Here is a 12,253-nt window from a genome sequence, read left to right as displayed (position 1 = left end):
CCCCCCCGCGGGCGGCCGAACGCCGGCACGGAGGAGGATAAAACGAGGAACACTCAGGCACGTCAGGTTTCAAATTTCTGTATTAATACAAAAAGCTCGCATCACACACAAGGCAAAGACATCGAAATGCTCCGCGGGCCCTACGGCACCCCTGCACACCAGCGAGACGCCTCCTCCTTCCTGGGGGTGCTCTCCGCAGGGGCGAGGGGTGAAGCGCCGAGGGAGAATACCTGAGGTACGGCCGAGCGATGGCTGGGTAAACCCCGGGCCGCGGCTGCACGGACAGGCCTTGCAGGACGATGCACGGCGGCGGCGGGGGCACCAGGCAGCAGAGGATCGCCCCTGCTCAGCCTAGTGCCGAGACCGTGAGGGAAAACCCCATCCAGGCTTCCCCTTCCAACAGGGCGTTCAGACTGTTCGAGCTCAAGAGAGGCTATCAAATATGCGCCACGTTCATAACCTGTGATCCTTATCAGACAAAAATACTGCTAAGTCAGATGTTCTTCCTGAGGGAACCAGTTAGTTTCCCCAGTCTTAATAGGAAACAGCAGTAACGTGGGAGAGTGCAAGGGGAGGGAGGTTTGTATGTTAGCTTCTACTTTTTCTGCTTAGAGGATGGCTAAAGAATAAACCTGTCACCTTCTGCCATCTGTATTTGGTATTCGGAGAAGCACCTATCACTTGGATGGTTTTAAATCATCCGTTCTGAAATTAACATCCCTTGCTGCAGCTCATACAGCTTTCTGTAGAAACAATGAAAGCTACAGTCTTCTGATGTATTAAGAACTCAAGGGAAACCTTCAGTTCCTCACAAGTTATTCTGAAGTTATTTTAACTCTGAAAGACTACCAGTAATCAGTATTTTTAAAAAAAAAATTAAAAAATCTCATTTTGGTCATAGAGAAAACTCCTGTCTAGCCACCAAACAGCATCAACTCCAGAGCAGAGAGACTCAGGGAACATTAAAGTCACCAGGCATATTATACTTAATGTTAACCACAGGGCAAAATGACAGACCTTCAAAAGGTCTAATCCATTGCCAAAGAACAACCCCTCCAGTTCCTGAAGTGGTTTCCCCTAGGAAAAAGTAACTTCACAGGCTGCATGCATCCCTCTCTAGCTGCAGGTACAAACAGTGCACCAACTGCGACAAAGTATCACCAATATATTGGTACTGGACAGACACTAGCTCAGAAAAAAAGAGTAGTCTAAAAAAAATCTAAAGTGCTTAAGGCAATTCTTCATATCCCCATTTACTAAAAAGAATTGGACTAGCTGTTAGCAGCAAAAATTTGACATCTGTGCAAACTATTATATAACAAATTCATCCTTTAAGGGTAAAAAGTCACATGTTAAGTTCATCTAGGACATCAGTTAAACTAAAACTTGCAAGTCACAAGTCACAGTAGGAAATACTTCAAGCTTTCTTCTAAGTGTTAAAGAAAAATTACATTTTTACATTGTGCATATCAAATTTACCTTGCAGGTTGCACTACACCTTGCTAAAAAAACTTAATAATTTAAATGCTCTTCTGTAGGGTTGGGAATTACAGTGGTTCTTTCTCACTACACGTTAACTTATTGTAAACATTCCCTTTCTTTCCAAAAAGGGAAATTGAAATAGGAACTGTAGCTGAACACCCAAGATCAAGCTGATGACTGGGCAGCGTGATCACGTACTAGCCTGTTTCGATGTCTGTTTACCACAGTTGTTCAGCAGAACAAGTCTCAAAACAAGAAGCATCCGTCTTAACCCTTTTCTCTCTAACCACCACCAGGGTCCAAGCACGCAAGTCTCACTCCCTCACATACCACTGAATTCGTAGCAGCCAAGCCCCTAACTCCCAGTCAGGTGTTCATTGCAGCAAAAAGAAAGAAATGAGGAAGAAGTATTTAAGATTACTACACAGACTATTTGGATAATAACAACATCTGTAGATAAGCTCAGATAAGGTATGAAACAGATTCAGTCACTGTTCATTTAAGAACCGTGTCGCCTTCCAGTATCTTTGTTTCAAGACCCAAAACACTAAACTGGCAGAGGAAGGTACAGTTAAACTGGGAATTGTTTTGCACTTTCCTCCGCAAAAGACATTACAGCTAACTTCGTTCACAATGCAAATATTTAGAGATGTTCAAGTTCCAGGTAAGAAATGAATATTAAGGGCTCACCTGCCCTGTCAACTTCATGATTTCTCAAGAGAAACAAAGCTTTTTAGAGTAGGTATTAATTTTAAGAAGAAAATTTAAGTTTTCCACTGAACATCATAACCAGTTTATTATGAGTTGTTTCAAGGAATTTCTCCTCCTCTTGAGAAATCTTGATGGACACAAAGGACCCATTGCTACTAACAAGATTTAACATAGTTAGATGGTCATTTTTTACAGACTAAAAGATACACAGAAGAAAAAGTACTTTGGCCCTGTAGGAAGGGGGCCAATTCATTACGGACCCTATCAGCATGAATTTGAAACAGTTTAAGTGATAATGGGAAAAAATCTTCAGTTAGGAAACAGTTGATTCAAGTGTGTATCTGAAAATTATTCCTAGGCTCCTGGACTTGATTAGAGGGAAGAAAGCAGATTTAAACAGTCTATAATACACAAGTAATTCTCATTGAAAAGTTGAGATTTTCTACAAAGAATATAACATGATTTTTTTTAGCTCTCCCACTATTACAAATCATTCGACTATTGTTACTAAGCTTCCAACTAGGAGCTGAGATGATGGAACACCCAGGCTCAACGTTTCACTTGATCTGTGAATGAAAATGTATAACCACAGATCCAGAAGTAGATTGTATGTTAGCTGGCAAAGCATTTGCTCACTTTCCACTTTTTCCTTGCCCTTAAAAAAGGGGAAGGCGTTAAGTTGGAGTCTATAAAGAGATCCTTCAGAATATGATCCTCTGAAAGCCAGTCTTGGAGCCACATATAGATGGCATATGGTACAAAGTAGCAAGTTAGGAGTGGGATGCTATGTATATAAGCTACATTTCTGCTGGATACAGAAATCATGCCATTTTTGGACTTCTCTGCTTATCCACAAAGTTCCAGGAATCCTCATTAGGCTAGTCAAAACAGGTAGCAGAAGCGTGCACCTGGACTCAGAGGATACTGCCCTATCACCAGGAATTTTGTGCCGCTTCTGCTCAAAGCCAGCTTTGATATCGAGACAGCTGTTCGAGAAGTCTTAGCCAGCCTTGAAGCTGGCTTGAGAAAAAGCTGAAAGATGTTTTAGCAATAGCCACCAGCCCACCCCACCCCCATCTTCTCTGGGGAGATGCATTTAAACTGAAGCTCTCACACCCTTGTTCCCAGCCTTGGCTGCATTGCAGCTTTGCTATTGGCAGACAAAGATTCAATTTGCCATTCGCATCTGATGAACAATGTGAATTGCTGATTATCAGAATCCAATCAGAATAGCGCCACAAAACTGGAAAGCCAAGAGATGACCCAAAATTAAGAGCTTCTGAGAGAGCAGTACCACGCTGTAGTTTTTAAAAAGCTCTGGATCTTTGGTTCTGAACCTCTTACCTGAAATACTTCCTAGCTCAATGGCTGGCTATCATAATGCGTCTTCACTGAGGACATAAGGATGTTTTTAAATACCTTTAAATTTTTACATTTTCTGTAATTTGTGATAAACGGGAGCCAAACTCTAAATATATGATATTTAAATGAGTTAATCATGGGAAATAGGAAGATTTTGTATAAGAAAAAAATCAGACTGCTCTTACTGTTTCTTCATATCAGGCCTACAACTTCTTATAACGTTCTTTTGAAATCATACTGCTGTGATATTTTGCGAGGTTAGGCTAGCAAATCAATATTCTTTTGAAATGCATGTTTGATATCACAAGTTCTAATGGGAAGCCCAGTAATAATAAAATATATAGTAAAGTAATTCATGTTAGGAGAGCTAAGAAAATGGTATGTTATATTCTTCATAGAAAAATATTATTCATAACAAAATTAATACTAAAGCCCATAACAAAATGCTTATTAGAAAAGTACATAGTTACAGCTCTTGATTTCTCCACTTATTTTTCAAATAGGCAACAGTTCAGTTTTCTGTCTGACATTTCTGTCTGGATTCATAGTAGGTTCCTAACACTTTAGCCCCAAACCTTTGCACTATTAGTACCCAGGCCTTAAACAGCAGTAGGTAGCAAACCCAGTTTAATCCAATGCTCACAAGCTTCTGTGAGTAGCAGCTACACAGAAAAAAAACCATTCAGCAATAGAAGTGTTTAATAGACATTACTAGGCAATATTGTTCAGGCTGCTTGTTGAACCACTCAACCCATTTTCACTTTTCTGGAGCGTTTTCACAGCACTTGGCACCTGCAATCCAGTACTCACTGTAAGCCCACCACACCAGATCTAAGGAAGAAAAAAAAAATAAATCAGTGTTCTGAACATTATGAAGCACCTACATCTCTCTTCTCCCGTCCCACAATGGAACTAACACAAAACTTATCCTGCAACTGCATTTGTCTTCTCTCTTGCTCTCTAGTCACAGCACTCTAAAACGTTCTAATCACACAGAAGCTTATTTTTAAGACCATAAAGTCTAAGATGCTTCACATACTATGCTTTATAACTAAGTTTATAACCAAGTCTAAGATCTAATACTAAAAGACTTGCTCTTAATAGGAAAACTTCTTTGGAGACCGATGTGCTAGCAACAAGTACTTAGAATGACAATGAAAAGCAATACTCTCCCTATGCTCCAGTGTCTGAAAGCAGTGCTTAGTTTTGTTATGACATGGCAGAATTACGTCAATGTAAACATAGTACCAAAAAAATTGAGTTTTGAGAAGCTTCAGCAGCACAGGTGCCAGTGACCTCTATTCTACACCTGAGTTACATTCTTTCATGTATCTCCATGTTTATGGATAAATTTAAGGGCAGTAATTAAGTAGCTTGTCATTTTTATTTTAACTGTTCAGGCTAACCCAAGTAGTGTCTGTAAGACTGCTATCAATAAGTACTAGGGGCTGTGTGAGATGCGGACTAATAGGCCGAAGTGTGGTAAGCAAATGTTTCCTTGGATGCCTTAGGAACTGACTGAATGAGTCAGCTTCAGCAATGCTAGAGGGATGACTAACACATGTATCCCAACAGTTCTGAAGCTATTCTGTTCCCCATATGTTGAAAAGGATCAGTAAGGCAACGTGCTTAGTCACCTCCAAATAAATAGCTATTAAATCTAGACTCTTATTGTCAGTACATCTAGCCAACAGTAGAAACTGTGAAAGGAATTCTGTCTGATACAAGTGAAAAGTCAGGTGTTTGGAAAGGCTAGATGTAAGGCTGCCTAGGCAAGTTACTACTTTTCCATTCATCCTCCATGCCCAAAAGAAGAATAAACTTTATCAATTGGCCTAATCACACTTGAAAAATCACCATGCCATGTTTTCTATGGGCTGAATTACAAGAGGCTAGAGATCAGTGCATAGGCAGCTGAGTTGTTAGTATGAACTAGCATGCTAGCCTCCTCCAAATTCCTAAGTTTTCGCAGACGTATACCCTGCTCCCAAAGTATGATGCACTTGATGGGACCTTGTAACGCAGTTGAGGCTTCCAAATTTAGTTACTTAAATCATTAAAGGAGAACCAGTATGCAGTAACTAATCCTTTTCCTGTGCATTTTTTGCAAGGCTTGAGTCTTTAGAATTGCAGCAAGTTTTCACCGATTAGCTTAGAGCCACAAAAAAAAGTTATGCAGACCAGTGAAATGACTGGCAAGAAAATACCACTGAGCTTCTAAAGATTTGAAAGCTAGAGTTTTGTATCTCAGAGGGAAGCATCTGATGTTGTTCTGTCTCATGACACCTGCTCTGACAGCTCGCAGCATCTTGGGCTCCTATCTGCATCAGTTCAGGTCAATTATTGTAGCAGGCTTATCAGCTACCGGAATGTGCTATTAATTTACCCTACAAAAATTTAATCACTTATTTACATAGCTGAGACATCCAGGTGCAGTGTTCTCCTACTGGAGTGCTATTATAAGCGCCACATGAAGTCAAAAAGAAAACAGTTAAACATTTTTAAAAATTATTAGTCAGCCAAAAAGAGTGCTCCCAGTTTCCTTCTTTAAAAAAAAAATTAAGTCTTCAGTAAACTGAATTCAGTGCTAGAAACTGAACAAAATTTTATAGATACTGACCATGAAGCCTGGTAATAATGGTTGGGTAAACTTTGTTCTGAAGGTGTGTAACAGCTCCTTTGAGTTTGCATTATAAAATGCGAGCTGACCTAAAAGAGGCAGAAAACAAGTTGAAATACATGTTTAAATGCTATTGCTGTGTAACTTTTTGTAAAATTGATTCTTGTCCAGGGAAAGGTTTCCAGAACACACTAAATAAAGTCCACATGACTGAAAAATTCTCAGTTAATAGCTCTGTCATAGATGAACCCAGGTCATTTGGCATTACAAGCACTATTACACAGACAGCTCTGGGCCTTATTTTCATTAAGAGACTACATCAATCTGGAAGTAATGTACTACTTTAGCTTCGTACTGCTTCAACTTGACATGGATAGCTAACTAAGTTTTTAGCCAAATCTCATAGATTATAATTTACCTCCATCAAAGTCGCAGTATACTCCTATTCTGTCTGGAACAGGTATCTCTAGAGTCTTGGTTTTATTATTATGTTTTGCTGAAAATGTGGTTTGCAGCCAGTTGTTGATATGGATGCACCAGCTTGAACTAGTCTTTCCCAGCTGGTCAAATTTCCCCAGGTTTCTATATGTTACTCCCACGCTGTAGGATTTGCAGTCCTTCTGGGCTCTCACCTCCCAGTAATGCTGCCCACTTTCAACAGCAGTGTCTCCTACCAAAAAAAAAAAACAAAACAAAACCCACATTTAGTTGCTATATTTACATGTGCTTTACAATGCTTGCTTCCTTATAGGCACCAATGATGTCTTTTCTGTTTTATTTTAAGGTGAAGGCTTAGAAATACAAAAATCTGAACTATAAGGAACAAAAAAAATTACAAGAAAATAGAATATAAAATACAATAATGAGACAGTTTTTACTTACACTCATTGAGACAAGATACATTAACATCAACTCACACTTAATAGCAGTGAACGTCAGTCACTAAGAGCTTTGTAATGAAAAGCTTCAACAGACTTGAAGACACTTGCTGCAGCACGGAATTCTGGTATTATATAGGCAAAACTACCTCTGTGCAGGACAGCATCAAGTACACAGCCTTGAACAATCGTAGATTTTCCCTCAAATTCTTACTTAATCTGCCCTTCCAACAGCATTACACCTCTAACAGAAGTAAAAAGTTCACCTTACCCAACACTGTGTATGATTCACCAGTAAAATGATCTCTGCTGCCCCTCACTGAGGATCTTGTGCTAATAGATGTCCTCTTTGGAGACGGTGCACCACTTCTAAGAAGAAATTAACCGTTCAAGATTTGGACTCAATTACAGAAATGCACACTCAAAGAAGTTTTCCCAAGTCAATTAGGGTGCAATAAACATACATAAGCTATTGAAATGACACATTAGTTCAGCCACTTAACACCTCTTAACAGTATGCATGCACAAGAACTGAGAGAGAAGAGATGACAGCCAGAAAAAATACAAGACATTGTAACAAACAAGTTCAGAGGCAGCTTAGAAAGGAAACGGGAGGAAAAAAAAAAGCAGATATGTGGCACATGGTTTGAATGAACACCTGTATAAAACTGTTTCGCCTGTACTATGCAGAACCTTAGAGAATTCATGTTTCTGGTTTTCCACATAAGATTTCTAATAAGTCTTGCAGATCAGCTAAAACAATCAGGTAAGTATGAATACACTGCTGATATTAAATGAGAAAATGCCTAATTTTAGGCATTTTGGCATACTGGAATTTAAATATCAGTGAATGGGAAAACAACATCAGTTGTGTTAAAGGAAAAAATGCACCAAAAGTATATTGAAGGGTGGGGATTTTATTTGATTATATTAACTCTATCAAAGACTACAGAAAACTGTGTCACAACACATTGTGCTGAGAAGCACAGAGTAACTCCTCAAGAGTCATTATAAAATTTAAGAGCGTAATCCCAATCAAGAAAGGCTTAGATTTTCTAATCATACTTTTCAAAAGCATTCTCAGGAAGCAATAGCAAAATAAATGAAGACACACTTCACTCTGGAGAATATTCTAATGAGGAATCAGTTGCAGAAAAGAATAATTTTAACCTACTGAGGTTTTCAAACTTTTTATTATACCTCAGTTATGCCCTCAAAAATAATTCCTAGCAATTTAACCATTAAACAAAATGAAACCTATTTACAAATTATAGCGAATATTAAACCTCAGTAGCCAGGGAATCACATCTGGTTATTATTTTAAAGGCAATCAGTAGCAAAGAATTTTAACTCCTCAGAAATAGCTATGCAGTTTACAGTTTAATTTCATTGGCAAAAAATTTAAAAAGTACAAAATAATTCGCTGAAATACATATGTGAGAAGTCATTTTCAAATCCTCATCCTCTGTAGTCTATCATACATTAGCCTTAGAAGAGTTACCACACACAAAAGAGTTCTCTCCAACTTTTTCTTCAGCTACAATTTGGTAAAGCTAATTGCTACTTAAATGTCCACTAATACAGTGAAGTTTAGCTTGTTTCCTTTCTGATTCATTCAACGCTGATTTCAAGTTTTCTGGAATTGTTCTTAAATACCATTTTATAAAGGGTTAGAAAATGTCCCTTTTGCCTAATACCTTCATTAAAATAAAGTCACATGGGAATCAAAAGCTGAGTGGTATTAAGCTGTCGTACATAAGTATGCTAGAATCTCTGGTTCATCTTCACAACTAAGTTTGTTTTATTCCAGTTACAGCAGTCTACAAGAAATCACTGATGAAAAGGTTGTCTACTTTAGCATCTCCATTTAGCATATAAATTTGCCAGTACTTATCAGAAGACAGCTAAGCTTCTAAATTGCTTGCAAGAGTTATATGAAGGGGCTAAGTGTATATTGTGCAGGTGCACCACATCAAATGCTTTTGAATTTTGTTAACATGGAGGAAGCTGTAGTTTACTTACCAAAGAAAAAGGTAACAAGTGATAGCATGGGAAAAAAAAAAACAAAGCCAAGAATTAAAGCATAATTTCAGGGGGGAGCATCACTCCTTGCAGATTCCATCCTGCTTCAAGTGCATCAGAGATCATTCATTCACACTTCTAACAAAAGCTGCTGAAATTTTTCTATTAGATTCAGTATCAATGAGTTATGCAGAAAGCAATGTGGCCATTTAGAGAATCATCATACCAAAAATGCAGGTGCTTTGCTAGTATTTTCTCAAAGTTCGGAAGACATTAAAAGGTCCTCAATATCATTTATTTTGTTCAAGTCTTCTGTAAATGGCCGCTGCATGTGCTTTGTCCACTCAAAATCTAACAGCCTTTAACAGTTCAAACAATGACGTTAAATATTTGGCATAAAAGTTTGAAAGAAGTTGGGCATTTTTTTTTTCCTCACCAGTGCTTTAGTCTCCCTTCCAATAGGGAAAGGCAGGAAATTTTATAGCAGAAAGTCAGTTTGGTGCCCATTTTCCAATACAGCACAGTCTTCATAGCTAGTATAGTAACTGATGCATTTCTTCCACTATTCAGTGACCAGATATTCGCATCTTATGGTTAGGATTGTTGCCTACAGCACTGCAGTTAGTCAGTTTTCTTATCCATTTCAGCAAATAAAACATATTCCAAGCAATATGTATTGTCTTTTGGAGAAGAAAAGTCAAGGAGGAATATCAGAAGTTATCCAGAGGCTTTCTTCTAGTCTAATAAATATGTTAGAGATCATTAAGCATTTTATTGCCATCGTGTCTTTCCGACCCTTGAAAGCTGCACATTTCATGTTTAAAACAATTATACTGCAACTTTTTCCACCAACTATGGAGCTAGCTTCAAATTTTCCCTCTAATGCAGACAACATCACACAGATACTCTTAACAGGGAACAAAAGCCTCCTGCAAGAATCAAAGCTCATCTAAATCTCCTGCTAGAAAAGGTCAGCCTGAGATGCAAAGCTGAACATGTGACCATGTCCTTCTACCAAAGCAAAGGCCAGAACCAGGGAAGTTCTTCACTGACGGCTACAAAGAGAGACCAAGGGATAAGATTCCCACCTCCTGCTAGAAAAGGTCAGCCTAGATGCAAAGCTGAACATGTGACCATGTCCTTCTACCAAAGCAAAGGCCAGAACTAGGGAAGTTCTTTACTGACAACTACAAAGAGAGACCAAGGTATAAGACTCCCAGAGTTTGCTGAGCAAGTAGCAGTATCTCCAAGACGGTTTTAAAACTTAGTTTAACAGAAATTGATGAAGCTGTGCAGTTCTACTACGCAAAGCCTAAGAGCTTGTTTCGCCTACACAAACCCTTCTTTACTGCTGATCTCAAGCCAAAGATATATCCACCTGATGGACGAATACAGAGGAGTAAAACCCACGAGAAATTAGGAACCTGGGCATTTGTTTTAGTCCCACAATTTCTAAACCAGTGAAAAAGAGCAAGAAAGCAAAGACAGAAGTAATTTCTCAAACAGGAGTTTTATCAGAAAAATCATGAAAAAAATTCACGCTAAAAAACCACAATTGCACAAGGAATAGGAGAATATTTTATCTGCCTTTACATATCAAAAAAGAGGCGCTCTCATTTTAACAATTGGTTCTACAAGTAGAGTTGCCATGAAGCTTTTCACACATGCCATCAGGCTAAAATTCATCCTCTTTCAAAGTGTAAAAACACTTATTTCTTTTCCTCTGATGTCTGGTAACAGCTATGGCACAAGTTCAGAGGCAAAAAGGTTTTCAGATTCAAAAGTAAGAACTAAAAAATTTATTTTAAAGTTCCCAGAAAGGAGCTCTTAACTGCATTTGTAAAAAATTTAGCGTGCCATCATGTGCCAGAAGGTTAAGTAAGCATCAATATATCTGCAAATCACAGGGATCTCTGTATCAACACTAGAATACATAATGCTCATCCAACCATTGCAAATCAGGTCTCCCACACACTAGGACACATCCTTCCAGGAAGACTTTTCTAGTCACTGGAAAATATATACATAATCTCTATGAATCCAAATTAAACTTCAAAATAATTTTTAAAAGCATATGTGTACTGTTACTGATAAAGGCTATTAGATTTATTTCTCACTACATCAAGCAAAGGAAAGTAGCCTAGACTCCCAACAAAACTAGGTGCTAGATCCTAGGAATAAGAGGTATATTATCACCTTCTATTGCTCTTCAGCAGAGGATTCTGGCCACTGTCAACAGAAATAAGTAGTCATTAAACAACTGTTCTGTTACTACAATAAATTATCCTCATTTTTAAGATGCCACTAAAACTTATTCTACCATGCTTCCGGCAGTATATGCCTATAGGAAAGAGAAGGTATTTGTTCATAAATTATCTCAAGCGGTGCTCTTTATACCGAAAAGCGCAAGTTGAAAGTCAATTAATTGTCTTTGAGTAAGAAGTAGCCAGCTCTGTGGACAAGGCAAGAGCAATGGACACTGTTCACACCTTGACTTTAGCAAGGCTTCTGACCTATTCCCACACAATATGCCCAAACCTCAAGAGACGAGATATAGATTGGGTAGTGGGCCATAAGCTGTGTACAGAACCAGCTGAACACCAGGCTCACAGCTATGGATAGTGCTCTCCACATGAGAGAACCCCACGCAATAGGACAGGCTGGGGGACAACTGAAGGAAGAGTAATTCTGCAGAAAAGCAGCTGGGAGTCTTGGTGGACAACAGGAGCTGCAACAGGTGAACAACAACAGAGGACAACATACTGCACTGTGCCCTTGTGGCAGAGGTGGCCAGCCACACCCTGGGCAGTAGCAGCAAGACAGCAACCAGGAGGCCAAGGCAAGCAACTGTTCCTCTTGATTTGGCACTTGCAGGCTCCTGGCAGGACCTGTGGCCCCATGTGGGACCCACACTGGAGCAGTCCGTTCCTGAAGGACTGCACCCTGTGGAAAGGGCCCACGCTGGAGCAGTTTGTGAAGGACTGTCTCGCTTGGGTCGGACTCCACGCCAGAGCAGGGGAAGAGTGTGAGGAGGAAGGAGCAGCAGAGACAATGCATGAATTAACTCACCACAACCCCCATTCCCCATCCCCCTGCGCTGCTCAGGGGGAGGAGGTAGAGAAGTCAGGAGAGAAGTGGAGCCTGGGAAGAAGGGAGGGGTGGGGGGAAGGTGTTTTAA

The 12,253-nt window shown here is 39.3% G+C and overlaps 1 protein-coding gene across 1 annotated transcript in view; it reads right to left on the bottom strand.

Annotated features, from left to right (window-relative positions):
* Positions 1-69: 69 nt before the first annotated feature.
* FSD1L (fibronectin type III and SPRY domain containing 1 like) overlaps positions 70-12,253 on the bottom strand; it is a 37,388-nt gene continuing 25,204 nt past the window's right edge. Inside the window, exons 12-16 of the mRNA XM_009286381.1 lie at positions 11,272-11,304; positions 7,325-7,422; positions 6,594-6,845; positions 6,176-6,264; positions 70-4,386 (exon numbers count right to left, since the gene is read on the bottom strand). Of these exons, the coding sequence (XP_009284656.1) occupies positions 4,267-4,386; positions 6,176-6,264; positions 6,594-6,845; positions 7,325-7,422; positions 11,272-11,304 (592 nt within the window). The 3' untranslated portion in view covers positions 70-4,266. The remainder of the gene's footprint in view (positions 4,387-6,175; positions 6,265-6,593; positions 6,846-7,324; positions 7,423-11,271; positions 11,305-12,253) is intronic.

The sequence above is a fragment of the Aptenodytes forsteri genome, unplaced genomic scaffold (assembly GCF_000699145.1).
Source record: "Aptenodytes forsteri isolate BGI_AS27 unplaced genomic scaffold, ASM69914v1 Scaffold412, whole genome shotgun sequence".
Taxonomy (NCBI): Eukaryota; Metazoa; Chordata; class Aves; order Sphenisciformes; family Spheniscidae; genus Aptenodytes; species Aptenodytes forsteri.
The sequence above is the reverse complement of the archived record's forward strand: the minus strand, read 5'-3'. Positions and strand labels throughout refer to the sequence as shown.